This window comes from Lissotriton helveticus, chromosome 2_1 (assembly GCF_964261635.1).
Source record: "Lissotriton helveticus chromosome 2_1, aLisHel1.1, whole genome shotgun sequence".
NCBI lineage: Eukaryota > Metazoa > Chordata > Amphibia > Caudata > Salamandridae > Lissotriton > Lissotriton helveticus.
The window spans coordinates 1,190,385,013-1,190,404,741 of NC_136059.1; the positions used below are offsets into that span (position 1 = coordinate 1,190,385,013).

The 19,729-nt window shown below is 43.0% G+C and overlaps 1 protein-coding gene across 2 annotated transcripts in view; it reads left to right on the forward strand.

Moving 5' to 3' along the window:
• The window catches only part of AP1AR (adaptor related protein complex 1 associated regulatory protein), a 196,346-nt gene that overhangs the window by 82,063 nt on the left and 94,554 nt on the right, over positions 1-19,729 (forward strand). For both annotated transcript variants that reach the window (XM_078676066.1, XM_078676067.1), the window contains exon 4: positions 9,054-9,079. In XM_078676066.1, the coding sequence (XP_078532192.1) occupies positions 9,054-9,079 (26 nt within the window). The remainder of the gene's footprint in view (positions 1-9,053; positions 9,080-19,729) is intronic.

Below are 19,729 nucleotides of genomic sequence, written 5' to 3' on the forward strand. Positions count from 1 at the left end.
TAACTGAACTGGACTGCCCACTCCAGTGTACCTCTAATAGCTTCGTTGACTACCTGAGTGAAATTAATGGTGGTTCAGTGGTTTCATATTTTAAATGTTTTCACTAGAAAAGGTAAGTACCTTTTTCTAGTTCCTTGACTGTATGTCCAGTAGTCTCCTTTATTCAGTGTATAGGCAGAAGACCTATGTAGTCCTCAGAGAGAGCTAGATTAATCCACCTAGTGTGACCACTTCATGGGCTTGGGCAAAGGGTGGGTGATGGTGACCTTTTTCCGGGGGGAGGGGGCATTTTTCTTGGGAAAATAATTCCTGCAGAGTAATAATTACAAAATGAGTAATATATGCTAGACTTCCGTGACCAGGGTAATATCATTTCAGCAATGAGCATCCTCTTAGGCTGTGGCTTCAATGGGACCTATTGTCTCAGAGTTGTTTTTAAATAACTCAATCCTCCATGTATGTATATTGTAAAGGAAGGAAATGAGTGGGTAGGCATTTTACTTTTTAGAGTTTTCTATAACGGCCTGTTCTACTAGTTTTGATTTTCATTGGGTTGATGTAGAGAAGTAAGAATCTTAATGATATTGGACAGTAGTTGTCCTTGATGTAGTGGAGCGCCGCAGATGTTCAGAAGGGGAGGGACAGGAGTACCAAAGGGGAGAGATGACAAACCTTGCCTGGGTCACTAATTGAAGTCATGCTTAAAACAACCTTCACAAATGTAAGTATCCTGAAAGAGGAGCTTAGTGGAAAGAAGGACTAAAGACAACAAAACAAAAAACCCTACAGTGAGTAATTTATCTTCTACATACTGTACAGTTTTATAAAGTTATACAAAGTACCTTTTCTGTGAGTCTGTAGCTATAAGATTGAGTCTATCTTTAAAATTACCTTCTTCAACTGGGTTATTGTTGGCCTGACCTCTGCAGAAAGATATGTAGATTTGTAGTATTTCATAAGTAGATTAGCTGCGCTAAAGACGGTCTAATCAGAAATCTTTTCTGGATGAGGACAAAACTGAGTCAGCCTAATACTGCGGACAGATAGTCCTGTCACAGATAAAACCCAGAACAAATTGTTCATGGCCTGTGCAGACCTTATAATTTAATTGAGCATCCAAACAGAAATACCCTCTCTTTTCTAATAGGGTGCAAGCCTATATATGTTTATATTTTAGTTGAAAAGCTATTAAACAAATTGGTTAACCATGAAAAAAGCCATTGATGTGAATTTTTCTATGTTGTCATGGGTCCTGAATGTAAAGAAAATATTCATTTGGCCATGTATGGTTTCCTTGATGCAGTTTATAATAGTTTGCTGAGCTTAAACTGATGGGTCAAGATAAATATTCTGTGGCCAGCTGGCAATTCAAAGTTTTTACCTAGTCAGTAGGGACATTTGGGAGGGATTAGAGTTCTCCTGCAAGAGGAAGAGGTCGCGGAGGAATCCGCATATGAGGATTAGCTGGCACTCTGACAAACCTGTGGATGTCTTTCTCACTGGAAGGGACAAAAGGGAACCGGCAGAACTCCAGCACTGATTACCCCCTGTGTTCCCTTTGAAGTCTTGCAGCATACAAAACTGATTTTCAATATGAGTTAAAGGTGGAGTCAGTCTGAGGTTATAGACCTTGCAGACAACCACTTTATTTATTCAGCTTGAAAAATACCAAAATGCTGAGTAGAGAGCAGGCCAGCCTGTGGCCTCCTCCCAAGAAATGCCAGGGGTGAAACAATGATGCGGCATCTCTGTATTGGGTAAGGGCAACCTTCTAGAACTCCTACAGTGTGGCTGAGACCACAGGAGAAGAAGAGTGGAACCAAAGAAGAGAAGGATGATCTGGCTCACCCAAGAACTGCTGTCTGTAGTGGAGGAGCCCACTCAAGACTTGTAGTTCTGGGCCTACTAGTGGATTATTTCTCTGGGTTCAGTGGTACTGGCTTCTCCACTCTTTCTGTGGGACAGTGGAGGGTGTGGACGTCATGGAAACACAGAAAAAGAGGGTACCCTGGTCCTGTGCTGGGTACTCATGAAATTGCACTCGTTGGCTGGACACTTGGGCGGTTCACAGATAGCGTGGAGGCTGTGGGCCTAGGAAGTGCAAGCACAGTGTAGATTGGTTTTGAGGGCCATGAGATGGAACTGCAGGTAGGCGCCAGACCAGGAGACTACCAGAAGGTAGGACGGGGGGCAGGTCCTGAGCTCTTCCTAATGTATTGGATATAGAGAAGAGAAGCAGTAGTGCTATGGGCTGGTAAAATCACAGGGGGAAAACCCCAATATTTTAGATGTCTGGAGGCCCAAATTTGACACAACTTGTGACTGGAGCACACCACAAGGAGCCTGACACAATAAAAACAGCTCAAATTGGCCTCTCGGGGCCTGAGAAATGTTTAAATATTTGAGCCACTCATGTGCGGCCTTTCAAGGAACAGCTCGGACCAGAAAAACCTCTACTTCCTCCCGGGAAGGCTGTATTTTTGATCTTCACAGGGACCACACAGAGTGGTTGGTGGTGTTAATAGTTGATCCACCTCAATCAAGTAGAGTGTTACAAGGTCCAGAGACCGGAGGGATGAGAATTGTGAAGGAGCCGCCATCCACCCAGGTATCAAGAGGTGGTCTGGGGAGAGACGTGACGGTTAATTATTTACCCCCAGTGAGAATAAGTGGGGGAGAAATTGATTCGGGACGGAGTGCTTTAGAAGTAGGGCCCGCCCCCATAGAAGTTAATAATCCTGATACTAACACGGCTGACAATGCTGCCACGATGGTTCTCGCTGCCGATATATCAGGCCAGTAGGTAATACGAGCAGAAATAGAAATAAAAGTAGAAGCAGAAGAGGAAAATATGAGTGGGGGTAGGAAGCCCGAAAAGGATTCCGAAAAAGGGGTTGAGTTTTTCTCTGTTTCGGATGGGGCAGAATGGTCAGAGGGCATTACGGACCGCAGTAACACCGATCTAAGTAACCGTGATATCGAGATTGAACTGTCAGATGGGGAAAAATCAAGGACAATCCGGAGAAGAAAGAAAACACGAGAGAGAGACCTTACTTGGGACAATACCCCTTCGACCCAGCTTATTAGCGCCCCAGCAAATGAAGAAAACGGGGAAGAAGTGGGTGGGTCTAGCTCGCTGACATTAGAGGTGAAAGCGAAGGAATATTTGGATAGTCTGACAGGGTGAGAAGATATAAATAGGGTATAAGAAAGGGAAAAGCTAAAATAGGGTTTCTTTTTTTCTTGTTTTTTTTCTGTAGGGTAGTATAACTAAAACACTAGGAGAAGGATAATATCTAGTAATTACACAGCATGCACTAACTAAAGGTAGTATGTGTTTATGGGCTCTCAGCTTTGTGCGATGCATCCATCACCCGCAGACACTTGTCTGAGTGTCTCTTGGAGGGGATGGTGGGGGGGGTGGGGGTTCTGGGAGGGGAAGGGGAGTGGGAGGGGAGGACAGGGGGGATAACATGTGGAAAAGACATACCCAGAGGAGAAGAGGAAATATGTAGACTTTTAAAAGAAATGTGTGTAATTCAGAGTATGAACTGTATTGTGTTGGAGAGGACGGATGGGAAAATAGGATTGGTAGGATTTCAAGGAACTGCTAAAATCAAATTAAGATGGGGATAATCAACATCTGCTCAACATGAAGGACTTAATGATGCAGCCAAGAGAGGTAAACTGGGGGAGTTGGTAAGGATGAATTCATGCGATATTGTCTGCTTGCAAGAGACCATGTCCCTTGGGGAAAAAAGACATTGGATGATAATCCAAGGATACAATCTTTTGACATCTACACTTCAAACATCGAGGGGTAGCCATTTTGGCTAAAACATCTTTGGGTCAAGCCAAGCGGATACAAAAATCTACTCCAAAGTCTTAGCCACTCGGTTGGGAAGGATCATTGGCCGGTTGGTCTCCCTGTGGCAGCATGGTTTTATACCAGGGAAAGGAACAACAGAGCATATCCGTAGAACGATCTCACTATTCGATATTGTGTCTGAAACGTGGGGACAGATGGCCATGATCCTTCTAGACGCCGAGAAGGCATTTGATAGAGTGACATGGGGATTTTTGTGGGGGATTCTGGAGCTAAAGGGGTATGGACAGGGATTTATTAGAGCAATTAAAGCAATGTATCATGGTCCAAAAGCCCGGATACAAGTGATGGGGAGAGAGTTGGTGAGGTTTTTATATCTAGGGGAACCCGGCAGGGGTGTCCCTGTTCACCCATACTATTTGCTCGATATATCAACCCATTAGTGGAGGAGCTACTACAGTCATGCAAAATCAAACCCATATGTACCAAGGGGTATCAGAGTACAATATTGGCTTATGCTGATGACGTGGCAATTTTAACAACAGACCCGAAAGAGGCCCTTTATGAAATTAATTGTATAACAGAGGTTTGGCCTGCTTTCAGGATATGCTCTAAATAGAGGGAAAACTATTGTTATTTGTACAGATAATGTAGATTTTAAGGATTTAACGCGAGCGGAGTTGGCAGTTTATCTAGGGGTGCGAATTACAGCAAAAGTGGATAATATAATCAATTGTAATTTTGATCCACTGGTTAAAACTATAGCTGCAGAACTGAAGAGGGTGAATGGGCTACATTTGTCGATAATTGGGTGGGGAAATTTCATGAAAATGACTATTTTGCCCAAAATGTTATACCTGTTCAGGTTAATTCCGCTCGCTCTGGAGCATGGGTACTCATAGTACGGCCCGCGGGCCGTCAGCGGCCCGGCAAGCCTTCCTTGGCGGCCCGCGGACCTTGCAGAGGACGTATCTGGGTTTTAAAAAAAAACTATATTGCGTCAGGATCAGGAAACACGCAGTTTGCAGCAGCCCGGACTCTCAGAGACTCTGCTCTGTGGGGGCCGGGCGATTCCAGTGATAGAGTGGAGCTGCAGGGGCCTAGGAGGTGAACAAAGCCTCGTTAACATGTTAATGGTCTTTTAAAGACCGGGGAAGTACTGGGGAGCGACTGTGTGTTTGTGTGCCAGGGACGCTGTCTCAGCCGAGGGCTGAGACACACCCACACACGGGTGAGATGAGGGAGGGAGGGAGGGAGGGAGGGAGACAGGGAGACAGAGGGAAGGAGAGGGCTCAAAACGGATCAACACGTTTTTCCATGCAGTGGAAAGGCATTCGCAAAGGCTGAATACATAATCAGATGGGATTAATTCCTCGAAAATGTATTCAGCAGAAATACTTTGGTCCCAATTACTGGTGTCTCTGGAATTTCGCATCAGTAATCTTGCATCACACATTCAATTACCAATATTATGGATACTAGTGAATTACCTTGCTGGAGCGAGGAATACAACATTTCCACAGAAATCCTCCATTCTTCAGCCTATTCACACTCGGCAATTTCACAGGCTTTCAGAGGGGATTCTCGCAAATGCAGTATTCCCCTATTAATAATAACAATTCCTAATTCGTCTAGAAACAGAATCCGGAATTCCACAGGACACACGATGGGGGCCTTAGAAGATTAAATATGGCGGTACACAAATGAGACGGGAATAGCAAACAATACATACAGAATAAAAGAGAACAGGGAGTTTGGCGGCCTGGAGAGATTATTTTGGTAGGAAAATATGGATGTCCATGACACATTTCGTTTAGCAGACACTATTTAAAGAGTGTAGTCCAAGTAGGCAACGGAGACCGTTCGTTCGACAGAGGGAGGGAGACAGAGGATGACAGAGGGAGACAGGTAGAGGGAGGGAAGAAGAGGGAGGGAGAGGGAGGGAGAGGGAGGGAAGGAGAGGGAGAAAGAGGGAGGGAGGGAGAGGGAGACAGAGGGAGACAGAGGTTGACAGAGGGAGGGAGGGAGACAGAGAGGTAGAGAGAAGCAGTCAGGGGGAGACAGAGGGAGGGAGATGGGGGGAGGGAGAGGGAGAGGGAGGAAGACAGAGGGTGAGGGAGGGAGACCGAGGGAGAAGGAGAGGGAGGGAGAAAGGGACAGAGAGAGAGGGAGAGGGAGGGAGGGAGAGGGAGGGAGGGAGGGAGGGAGAGAGAGGGAGGGAGACAGACAGTGACAAAGAGAGGGACACCGGGAGAGGCAGTCAGGGGAAGACAGAAGGAGGGAGACAGAGGGAGAAAGAGGGAGGGAGACAGAGGGAGGGAGACAGAGGGAGGGAGGGAGGGAGACAGAGGGAGGGAGACAGAGAGGGAGACAGAGAGGGAGAGAGAGAGATGTGTGTATGCCGGATTTGGTGGCTCCGTGGACGAAGGCGTCTGCTGCAGGGACCTGTGTTCAACCTTATGGTCACTTTTTATTTTTGCTTTAGCCCCGCCCCCTCCCTTACTGACCCCGCCCCCACCGGTGCGGCCCTCAGCCAGAAACCACGCTGTGAATTTGGCCCCCGAGAGAAAGTTTGTGAGTACCCATGCTCTGGAGGATCATATACTCAAAAATATCAATTCTATGTTTTCCAATTTTATGTGGCAATATGGGAAGGTGAGGAGAGCTGTGAAGTTCCTGACATTACCACAAGATCGAGGAGGGCTTGCAGTTCCAAACAGTACATTATATTTTTGGGCTGCCCTATTGCATCAAATATCTTTTTTGTTGAAAATAGATGGTAATTGCAGTGAAGATATGATTGAGAGAATTCCCATAATATTTGAACTTTCATTAGGAAATGAGGCCTATGGGCTGCTTTTAAAACAACTCGAGCAAAGTTATTACAAAAAAAGTTTGGTTTTAAATTATACAGAGTGCATGGAGGCTACGGAAGCAGATATCAAAATTTATGGAAATTTCTAATGTTATGCAATATACCCTCTTATGGCATGTATCGTTTTTTTCGGTGGATCTTTATGATGCTATGGGGAGGAGTGGGAAAATAAAGGGGTGGCCACTATTGGAGAGTTTTATGGTGGAAAACAAAAACCCCAATTCTCCAAACTTCAACATGACTTCGGAATACTTCCCAATCATTTTATTTTAATTTGTACAGATCAAGAGTATTCTTACAGCATATAGACCAAGGGTGAAGATTGAGAAGATACCTATGATGGACCAGATTTTTAGTGAGTCCTGTAAAATTAGAAGCCTATATAGTCTTTTAATAGCAGCATTGCCGGATGATTTGGAAAAGAATGAGACGTCTTGGGCAGTGAAATTGAATAACCCCGACGTAGATATTTATAGGAGCTTAGATTTATCTGCTGAAATATTTTTATCTTCGAATTTAAAAGCACAATTATATAAAACCATATTTAACCTTTACTTTACACTGGCTAAGCTATTTTCATGGGGGGAAAAAGGTGGATGATAAATGTCCCAGGTGTGGGGTGGGTCCGGCTACACTGATACATATGTTCTATGATTGCGGGAAATTGACCCTCCTAAAATCGGGGATCCTCTGTTTTTGAAAAACCCTATTTTGTATTAATCTTGAGCTGCCCTCTACGTTAGTGATCCTGGGATATGACAGCACTTTGGGCTGCAATAAAGAACAAGTACACTGCCTCTTTTTAGGCACAGCTAGCTTTAGAATAATGTTAGCAGCTCGCTGGAAAGACATAGAACCATCGACTTTTCAGATGTGGCTAGCCAGACTTCATGGTGTCTGGAAACAGGAGGCAGCCTTATATGCATGCAGAGGGAGGAAAGCTAGAACTCTGGGGCTAAAAATATGGGCATGTACATCGGAATGGAGCAGGAGGGGCTGGGGGTTTGGAATAGCTGGAATGTACATAATGATATTAAAACTTCTATAAAGGAACTTGGTGCTATATTTAAATAGGTAGGTATCCCCATGAACTATATATTGATCAATTGCTATTTATTTGTTTATACTATATGTATTGTACCCCCTACCCTTTAAGGGGTATGGGTATTGAACTTTTGATATACTAATTTTATGTATTGTGATCAATTACTATCTATTTTTATACACCGTATTTATCAGATTCATCTATTTAGGAGGTATTTGCATGGAACCTTTGATATATTGGTTTTATGTATTGGCATTAGATAGCCTGATGAACTGACTTTGCATTGTAAAATTGCATTCATTTTGGGTCACCAACTATTTCTATGAATTTCTATGAATTTATGTTTCATTTTGTATTTTTGGACAATTGTCTACTCTGGGTATGATTTAAAAAAAAAAAAAAAAAGTTTGAAGTGCTTATGTTCTACTTTTTTAATGTATGGGGACCTTGCCAGTAGCCCTGGCTCTTTATTAATGCACCTCTCATGCATCTGAGAGGCACATGGAGGGAGGATTTGTTGGAGTTGGCTTTTGTTTTTGTTAGGGGTTAAAGCTTACTGGTGTACAAACCATTAAAGGTGCCTCCAGCTCAGTACATTCGAAGCTCAGCCACATTTCCTTGCTCACTGGGAGCTCCTAAGAGGATTTTTCAAAATATTCAGCAATCCTAATCCGATTGCTGTTTCTTATTCCATTTTACTTGATGTCAAGGTAGACTGTTGAAGCATTGCATTCTCTAGGACAAAAGCACACCCAGGCCATTGTTGGCAAGATTTTTAATTGATAAATGTCTTTTCGGTGCTTTTAATCTTTATTCTAAGTTGTTGCGAGATCACACTAATGACAGTAGCAAATTCGACATGTCCAAGTCCAACACAGTGACATTTCTGAAAGGAATTTGAGAATTGATCAAAGTTTTCAAAACCCCAGAGCAAGATCATGTAATACAAGAAAGAAGAGTTTTGAATAGTTTTGTGAATTGCATTTTAAATTATTTTATTACGTGGGCTGCTTTCAACCAGCTTAAACTTAGTTTTTTTGGTTTTTTATCCTCTGGCCATTCTATATTTTATATTCGTTTAGTATAATAAAGCAAACGAAACTGAACTGTTCTTGTGGCCTATATACCATATTGTAGCCCGTATTATTGTTTTCAGAAAGGGTATCCTAGTCACATATGTTGCCTTTTTGTTTCCGCAACAGTTCACCTTTAATTAACAGCAAAAATATTGATGGACAACTTGCACGTTCTCAAATCATGTTTGATGTTATTTGCCTTATTATTGTGTTTTTGTTATTTTTAAATAGGCCGAAAGTCCAGGAAGCAGCCAAAGGTAAGAATTCATTCTTATGAAAATATATTTGTATTGAGATATTAGATTTAAAGTTTTAGATGGGCGAATCATATGAAATGCAATTTAAGTACCAATAAGTCCTCAGGCGCCATACCCTCATGGTGCCTTTGGTTTTTGTTCTCTGAAATAAACAGTGCAGGTCCCGATGCACCAGAGTCCAAAGCATGCTTCAAATGGCACTTGAAAATTCCCAGTGGGGAGTCTGGTTCCAGCATTGTGGTTACTTCTATTCCCGTGCAGGGTTCTTGTGATGCCCTTGTCTGTTTTACAGCAATACGATCAATTTAGGCCCTGTTTACAAAGATATAAAAGAGTCAGTACAGCAGTGATGCAACGTGAGCTGTAGAGGCGAAGATCTCTTGTGCATTGTCCATGTGAAACTCTGCTAATTATATTTATGCTCCAGCAGACTTCTGGTACATGAGGGCCGTGTCACAAATCTTACCTGAGCTCTACACGATTATGCTATGTTGCTCACTAACAGAGTAGTAGGTCTGTTAGGTTTAGGGGTCCACCCAAAGTGGAATTTCTTTTAGCATGGGTGGCTACCATTCCTAGACTACGACTCTAATAATTAATTAAGTGGACCTTATTAAGAGGGCTAGAGGATTTATCCGATATTAAATTGAGCCTAAACAAGATCTGTATGTCATCAGCTTACATGTAAAAGCGACATCCACGTTTTGTGAATCCTTTTAGCCAGAGGCGCCACATAGAAGTTAAATAGGAGGGTAGATATTCTAGAACGTTGAGGTACTCCCCATTTAACAGTATTTGCCGAGGAATCAATAGATTGAAAGATAACTCTTTGCTGACGACCAGTCAAGAAAAATTCTATCTGCTTAATGGTACGGTCTCCGGGAGCAACCATGATTTAACTCTGGCAAGAAGTTTATGGTGATCAGGATCTCTGGTGTCACAGGGTGCAGAGACGTTTAATAAAACCAAAGAAGTAGGCCCCAGAGAACTTGCCTGACACACGCATAGAGTAACATTTCTTTTGTCCCAATCCATTCATTAAAATCCTTTTTTTTTCCCTTAGGGTTCTTACAAGTAGTTTGTTAAAGGAATCCTTACGTTTTCAGTCTACTATTGTAGAGGGCAAGGTCGGCTAACTGGCAAATTCAGTGACAAAAAATACCTGTCTTAATGATTTTTCCATAAAGAACCATATTTGTCTTTGCAGTAGGTGGGAGGCAACACAAATTTCCTTAGGAAGGCAACAAGAGCCGTGAAAGGCCTTGTACCTGGACAGCCTAGTTTGTTGCATGGTACAGCTGCCACCCAGTCAACCAAGGACTGAAATCCTATTGGAAGATGAACTGAGTAAATTTCCTGTTATTCAAAGGAGTAGTACCATAGTGGAGATGTTTTTTAAATGGGTCTTAAATGCAAGTATTAAAACATAGGAGCCAATAAAGGTGCCTCAGGTCAGGGAGTACATGGGGCACGTTTTAGTGCGTCTTCTGAATCCTGCCAGAAGAGGGTAACTGTAAAATACAAGGGATGACAAAAGTAGAAGACACGATGGTGAAAATAGTGAAAGTCCAGTTTCATTTCTTAAATTGACAGTTTCTGTTGGCACTGCGCATTGACGTTTGTGTTTTTTTTCCTATTTTAAGCATTAGTTTTGCATTGTGGCTCCTTTACAGCTTTACTTTGTGTGTCTAATCTTCATTCTCTAAAATGTTCTTCATCGTGTGCTGCTTTTGCGTTTTTACCTTTGAGCTCACATGCTGTTTTATTGCATGTTGCAACTGCTAAGGTCCTCTTGTCGAAATTGTTCGCAAAGTAGTTAGGAACAGGTCTTATAGTTTCTTGTATTGATTTTCCTCAGTAGAGGCTCTCGTTTTCTGCTATGTATTTCTTTATATCAAGAACATCAGTATATAATTTGGTTTGCCGATTTTTCTTTGCCAACCCAGTTGGAGTATTTTGCATTATTTATTTGTTGTGGGCAATTTAATCCAGGCAAAGCTTAAAACCTTCTTGTGCATTTTGTTTTTTAAAGGTGTAGTAGTTATGCTCAAAAGTAGATCTTGTTTCACTCCTGTCTAATGGCTTTGACATCTGCCGTTTCATAGGTTTTGACAATTTGTTTATTTTTTAGATTGTTAGTCTCAGAAAAGTGCGAAGATGGCATTTATGGTTGGGTTTCTTTACCTTTTCATGATGTTAGACTGCTATTCTTCCATGTTGCTTTTAAAATAAGTCTCACCCTATCCTCATGTTTTCGCTTATGCATGTAGAGCCTTTTCTTGCATTTCACCTTGAATTTGTTTTAGTATGACCTTCGCTTAGATTAGGTCATTGTCTGCTTCTGGCACTGGTGATGGTGTTCCTTAGGGATGTTTTAATGGCCTTTTCCAGAATGTTCTTTTGACAATTGATGCTCAATTGGTTTCTGTAGCAGATCTGTAGCAGGTCTGTTGCAGATTGTAATGTATCTGCTATTTTGTCCTGAAATATCCTGTGTGCCATCTTGCTGATAAATGTTTTAATTGTTTGGAAAAGCAAATAATTGCTTGGGTGGTTATGTCTGCTGTTCTTATGGTGACATTGATGCAGTTGAACTTGTGCAGCCATTCTAGGGTACTTGTGCGTTAGGAATTGAAACTAGATGGCTTTTCTTGTGTTTGCTCTTCACCGTGCTTTGGTCTCTGACTGTAGAAAGTTGATTGTGCAGACATGAACTCTGTGACCACAGTAACTTACTCATAGACAGTTTGACAAGAGAACATTATCCTCAACATATTTACCTGATGGATGCAGCAATACAACTTGTATGACCACTGAGGTGTTACAGACTACCGAAGCATCGCCAATTAAAGGAATCGTGCTTCGATTTATTAAAGGACTACTTTAAAAGTCAGTGACATATTTTCAACTATCCACAGCGCAGGGGAACCCCCAACCATTCAGGGGGGCCTGACCCTTCTGCGTGCATCAATTCAGCCCAAGTCCCATGAATAGCTGTGAGATTTGGGGAAATGAAGGGCCCCTCAAAACATTCTGAGGGCCCCCTCAAAACATTCTGCAGGGGGGTATCATTTTGCGTCACGCCCCTCTTTTTCTTTCATAATGGATAGATTCCCTGATCTTCGTCTATGTGTTTGTAAACAGGTAATTTGAATAGTGCTACAATATTCCGTACAGGGACGTTCTTATAAAGTTGAACTATTTCTCTTTAATGCATTTGCTGGTTTTCTGTGATGTGTTTGTGCTGTACAGTAACCTCAATGAAATATGAGTGAAATGGTTGTCTCCATGAATTTTGACGGAGTTTTAGACTTGATGGGATGTTCAAGGCCGGGTCAGAGCACACACTATCAGTTGTGTGAGGACAGCAGTTAATCATCAGGCATGGAATTCATTCATAGCTAAAAGATAAAACATTTCCAACTGCGATATGTAATTCAAATAAACATGAACACGTTAAAACTATAAAACGACATATGTAGTAAGTTGCTTTTGGTATCCTGTTAAACTGTATCGTATTTAGTTTGATTTGCTTTTGTTATTTCTTTGTTTTTTGGTGAATTTATAAGTTTCCTTGTACATTTTGAAAGGGAGACATCTGCATTAAAAAAACTTTAACCCACCCCGCCCCCTCCCCTCCCTTTTTAAAGGCTTTTCTATTTAAAGGTTTTGCGTGATCTGGGCTTTTGAGAGGCAAACACCACCAGGAAGCTGCCATCTTGCCTTCTCTGGATCCAGCGCCCAAGGTTGCTGAGCAAGGTGTTACTTGCCACTCGCTGTGCTCCCCTCTACCTTCCCTGCATGAAACAGGTGGATAAGGGAAAATAAGCGAGCGATGAGTGCTAAAACATGAGCTATTCAGCCTATTCGAGGAATGCTCAAGGTGGGCTAAGAGGCTTACAGGCTGTGTACATCCCACCTAGAATAGCAGAAATAAGTGAAGGTCATTACACAGCACAGGGTTTAAAACATGAAAGCGGACTGACTATGGTATCCTGAAATTTTATTTTTAAGTAAAAAGTAGCTTATTTATTTGATTTATTTATCTATTTATTTATTTAAAGAGATTTATATAGCCCTGGCTAGACCCGAAAGCATCAGAGCGCTTTACATGAGAATCAACAATGTAACAGAAAAAGATCAACCATTACATAATACATCAAGCATAGGCAATACATTAGGAGAGGAGAGAAGTGAGCGAGAAAAGTAGTGGAGGTGGCAGGGGAGGTGAGAAAGGGAGGATAAGGGAAGAGACAACAAGGAGAGACAAAAGGAAGTCTGTCTAAAGACCGACTGGGTAGGTGACGTCCAAGGAGGAACTCCCCGACCTGTCTCCCCTATAGCTAAACCAGGTAGTTCCATCGGGCATCAGACAAATAGTTCAGTCTCAATACATTAGGAGAGGAGAGACGGAGAGACATAAAAAGAGGGAGGATGCGGGAAGAGACGACAGGAGAGACGAAAGGAAGTCTGTCTAAAGACCGACTGGGTAGGTGACGTCCAAGGAGGGACTCCACGACCTGTGTCCCATATAGCTAAACCAGGTAGCTCCATTGGGCATCAGACAAAATAGCTAGGTCTCAGTTATCGAGGGAAAGTTCACAGATAAACATGGTGGGGACTAAGGGCCAGTACAGGTGAGGGCAAAGGTCAGTAGCAGGAAAGTGGAGAAGAGTAGAGCGGGGAGTGGTAGGGGGTAGGGGGAGGAGGGAGATGAGGTTAGGAGAGACGCAGGAGGGATTGCTTTACATGCTTAGTGCCACACTGTTAGGTTCCATGTCATGCCATGCACCCTCTCGGTCACGGGTTCACAACCCATTGGCTCAGTCTCGCGGCAGGGTGAGGGGATAGGGGGGGCCCAGTGCTAAACCCTCGAGCTACGGTCCCTATTGAACGGTTGTTGCGCTCCCCGCTCCCTTCAACAGTTCACAGTGCCCGTCATTGATGTTTTCACGGTGATCGCCGGTCCTTCCCCTCTCAGCCGGTCTCCTTAAATTTCACCGATCAGGGACCCCACTCCTTGGCGGGACCTGCTCTGGAGCAGCTGAACTCTCCGCCGCTCACTGGTTGCTCTTTGGCTGAAGATACGCCCATAAGATATCCCCCGGAGACCCTAGGTGCTAGTGGCGTAGCGCAGTCATAGGAAGCGAGTAGGGACACTTCTTGCATTGCGGTGGGCAGCGCAGTGGGAGCTGCGCGCTGGGTACATATCGAGTGATCTCATCCCCAGAGAAGAGAGCAAGCAGTGGAAGGTAGTCTTGCAGCAGCGTGTGGGAGCAGCTAAAACAGGCAGGTCTTCAATAATCCACTGGTAACATCACTAGGTGTGTAGGGGTGAGAGAGAGAAGCAGCGCGTTGTATACTGGAATACCACTCAGGAGAACACTAACACTATTCATTCAGTGGTAGCCGGGGTTTGTTGGGCTTAAGGCTTGGTGTTGTGAGCTCTGGGCCTTTACACTTTAGAATATGTGGCTCAAATGTACATAAGTATGTAGGAAGAAGGGGTAAAGTGGACAAATGTATCCCAGCCAAGGATTCCAAAATCCGGATAGGTCAACCCTACCACACATCTGGTGTGGTAGTAGTTTGGCAGATGTTCCCTAGAAAGAAATCAGTAGCCAGGTAAAACAAAACAAACACTGGCAAAGTCAATAGATTTGACGTTTTGTTTATGGAGTGCTTTGTAATAGAAGGGCAGCTGTGTATGTGCTCCCCTTAGCTGGACAAAGAGAAAAATCCCATGTTGACCAACTTCTTGAAGGAGCCGTGAGTAGTGCTCCTTGCAGAACGAAATGCATCGATAGATTTAAGGTGTTACCTCTAGGATGTGTTATTAATCCCTTCCATGCTGGGCCGATTCCCCCGCTGTGCGGTAAACAACCGAACAGGGCGGGCCGTGACGAACCCCAGCCGCCATCAGCACACTAGCACCGTGGAGCGTGACGGCTGGGGTTCGTCATCAGCATGGAAGGGGTTAAAAAGTAGTCTGGATATTGAGTTGCATTGTAAGCGGTGAAATTTACAGGCACATAGAGCACTTTACGTAACCGATACATTTGGCAAAGATCCAGTATTTTCTTTGCATCCTTGAGAAAGCCTGTATGTGAATGTCTTTTGTGAACCAAAAAATCCTTAAATCCAACAAAATGATAGCGAAGTGAAATAATTAAATGCACCAGGGCGATTATTGAATAGCATTTTGTCTTTGCAAAAACTAGGTCACCCAAATAACAAGCACTTTCAAAACAGAAAAGCCAAGCATCTACAACTAAAATATTGGTGCGTCAGCCAATTGAATGCATCACAGAACACTCACTGTCTCAGTTCAAGCTACATGTTTCTTCTGCAGTCTTAACAAAGGGATTACTTGATGTATCAGCACCGGAACCTAACTGGGAACACAAATGGGACAATGTAACCATCCTTGAAATGTCATATCTCTGACGCACAGCCCATCCAAGCAATGACAAATCGTGAAAAACACATGCAAGCCGATGAGTATGGGCGGCTGACCAATAACCCACTTCATTAGCGATATATAATTACTGACCCTCCTTACAGAACATGGTAGTAAATGTTTCTGCTGTATGTGTATTCCTGGATGTTATTAACTAAGTGCATGTTAGACCTGTCATCCCTAGAGTTGTCTTTCCACAACCTTTTTGCCTTACTCCTCTTATTTTTTTATGTGTATTTGTTGTAATGCCAAAGGTATTATGTCTACAAGTATGGCATACTGAATAAGGTGTTGTCTATGTCATGACATTAATGAATGTTTTTTATCCATATGTGTTAAAATAAGTTTCAAATGATGTGAAATAAATCACATGAACTTAGTCTGGTTTTCTAAGCGCATTTACAAGTAATTTGGAATAACCTGTTTGGTCATTATTTTGTTGTACAATATTGATGTGGTCCAGGCCGGATAGTGATAGGACCCAAGCCTTCTTTGTTTTCCCCATATTTCTAAAAGTGGCATTTTTAAAAAGGTAATGATAAATTCAAATTTACCAGTAAGTAGCATTTATCGTCACCATTCCAATTATATGAAACATGACCGATCTGCTCCTTCTCAATTAGGTTTTTCAGCTTATAAGTATAATAAGGAATTCCCAATGTTAGCCTATTGAAGGGATAGGCCTCACAGTAGTAAAAAACAAATTTGGTTGTGTTTTACTACCAGGACATGCAAAACTTAAAAGTATGTGTCCTACCTTTTGATTACACAGCACCCTGCCCTCAGGGCGGACTAGTGCCTACCGTAAAGGTGACTTAAGTGTAATAATAGAGGAATGTAAGGCTTAGCAAGGGGTTTTAAATGCCAAGTCGACATGGCAGTGTACACTGCACACACAGGCTCTGCAGTGGCAGGCCTAAGACATGTTTAAAGTGCTTCTTCTGTTGGTTGCAAAATCAGTGCTGCATGCTCACTAGTAGCATTTCATTTACAGGCCCTGGGAACAAAGAGCATGTAATGCACTCTACTAGGGACTTCTAGATAAATTAAATATGTCAATTGTGGATAAGTCAATCAAACCATGATTTAAAGGAGAAGCATGTGAACTTTAGCACTGGTTGGCAGTGGTAAAGTGCGTTGAATCCTTAGGCCAACAAAAAAAATTCAACAAAATTGGAGGCAAGCTGGTAACAAGTTTGGGGGAAGATTACCCTAAGGCTGACAGGTCTATCAATCCGGAAGAACCCTGTTAGTGACATCTTAATACCCAAGTATAAACTGCTACAGTAATCAAGATGTGACCCTGTAAAGCCATTACTGTGAAACGTCTGCTTCTCATAGAAAGAATGGGGAGTCTCCAGCAAAGTGTCCTCCTATAGAAGGTTCACGAAGATACTACAGGTGATAACTTGGCCTTCCAGTTATAGTATTGAATCAGCTTTCACGCCCTGACTTTTTACAGACTTTGTAGGTCGAGAACATGGATCAAAAGCCCATAAGACAGAATGCGTCAGGTTCTGATTTCTGCAAGTAATCCAGACTTCTGTTTTCTCAACAATACCATAGCTTTTCACCTCTTCTGAACTGTTTCCCTGCCATAAAGTAATTGGCAGAAAGGAAACATGTATGGCATAATCTTTATTTATTGCATGGCTTTAGTTCTTTTTTTTTTTTTTAAAGTAACAATCTCTCTGCATGTTACCACACATTAGTTTAAACTGTATTTGAAAGTGACAAATTAAACTGCATAAGACTGGGCAGAAGCAAATCAGGTTGTGCCACCGGAACAGTGAGGTTAAAGGGGGGCACTCTACAGTTGACTACTGTTTTGAGCTCTGGTCCATTGCGTGGAATTTTGTCGAGCAGAGGGGGAGTTTATTCTGCTGCTTCGTGAACTTCTAGGCAGCATTTGACATAGTGGACCGTGAGACGCTGTAGGAGAAGTTGATTGGATACAACATCCCAAGGGATCTGCTAAAGTTAATACAAGCATTACACACCTATAATTGGGCGCAGATAATTTTGGACATGGAGGGGAGCCTATCGCAGAAAATCCCGATTGGAAACGGGCTAAGACATGGGTGCGTACTGGCCCCCCTATTTTTCTCCTTATTCATAGCACACTTACCTCTAGTCTTAGGAACTGTAAGGGGTGCCAGCCCAAAGATAAATGGAAAGCATATTTCATGTCTCCTATATGCAGATGACCTCGTAATAATAGATCAAGCAGAGATCGGCCTGCAAAGAAAGATGAATATGTTTAACGAATACTGCAGTCTTAAAAAACTTGTAGTAAATATGGAGAAGACAAAGGTGCTAAGCTTTGGAAGAAGAAAAGAAATTTCAACTTCTTTTTGGGCTCCAAAGTGGAAGAGGTGTGGCGCAGCGGCCAGGGTGCCTGACTCTGGACCACGGGGTTCATGGTTTGATCCTGGGCCCCGGCGGCAGTTTAGCCCAGCACCATGGGACTCTGGGCCATAGCTTGCTTAATCTTCCCGACGGCCCCCTGCGCCGCGACACCTCTCCGGAGGTAGCTGTGCGCTTTACAAATGCTGGTATTTCATTTAAAAGGTAGATAAATATAGGTACCTGGGGATGTGGTTTGAAAAAAATCTGAATTGGCACACCCATCTAGATGCATTAAAACTGATGGCATCAGCTTCGGTTAGTGGGCTAAAAAAAATGTAATGGAGTCTATGGTGAAAAGTCGGACAGACGGGTTTTAAAAGCCTTGATACCACCACAATTCCTACATGGAGCCGAATATATCCGAGTGGTAAAAATGGATGGGATGCCAAAGAGGGAAAATGTCTGAAAAGCGTATTTTCATTACTCATGTCCTTGATGGTCCAGGCAGTGAGATTAGAAACAGGAATGACATCATAGGGTATACGGCATGCATGGCGCTCCTAAGATTCTGGCAGCGCCAGGCCGGGCGAGAAGAACATAAAATCTCGCCGTGGTGTAGAAACGAGATACTGAGAGCGAGCTAATGTGGGCAAAAAAGATAAAAGAAATTATTATTAAAGCCTATAGAATTATGAGGATTAATCTGTGCCCCTTGACTTTACAAACTGAGGTTGATAAGAGGGAACTTAGGGCCCTGGGGAGAGAAATTTTTCAAGCCCAGGACCAAGACTGTCTCTTGGGAAAAAAATCTGTACCTTTCATGGCTAACTCATGGCAAAATGAACCGCATTATCTAGATAGATTACCCTGTCGTCAGATAAGAAGAGAATTACTGAGGCTAAGAATTGGTGTTAACCCTTGCTATGCTAACAGGGTAAAAAGAGCAATGATAGATAGTAGGGGAAAATGTGTTGGTATCTCGGGAACAACGTGTGATATTTTACATATTTTATTGGATTGTCAGAAGGTTTTAGATATACAGAAAGAGTTTTTATGCCCAGATTTTAAAAAGTATGGTATTAAAAATAGGGTACACAGGCAGATGGTGTTAGCATTGCTCGCAGCGCGGCAGGCGATATTAGTTCATTGGGCTACTCCCACGGTGCCAGACCAGACAGCTTGGCTCCTTAGGCTCTGGGTGACCCTTGCCATGGAACGACTCTCGCTGAGTCAAGATCAGAAGGGCGAGAAATGCGCAGAACTTTGGGCTCCTTTCATAACGCTGCTGTCGAAGGACCTCTGTTAGGTCACTTGTCCCAAACTCCTGCAAGTGCTCCGTCTAATACCTCCATCTTCGGAATAAGTAGTGCCCCATCTGAGCGAGCGAGAGGGCTGGGCTTGTGGGTGGTGTGGGTCGCTATGCACCTCCTGAAGACCTGGTACGGGTCCCACTCTGTTTTCCCTTTTCCTTTGGGGGGGTGGTCGGGAGGGAGTGGTTTCCTTTACTTGTTGTTCTCCCTTTATGATGGGTTCGCATTCTTATACCTGCATTGTTTGACAGTCTATGTTACTCCTATTTGGTAGGTGTGACTTTGAGTGTTGCCAGCCTCCAGGATGCCATGCCCTCAATGCATTGTCCTTTAGCCGACGGCCCCTGTGGTTGTAGGCGAATGACTGTGTACAGATGTTGAGACATCTACTAACAAAATCAATAAAAACAATTTGTTCCATAAAAATAGGGTACAGGCAGGAGATCTGCTAACTGAAACGAGTAATTTAGATATAGCTTGCGCTATGGGGAAGTTCATCCAAAAAGTTAAAGAAACCCTTAAATGTGAATA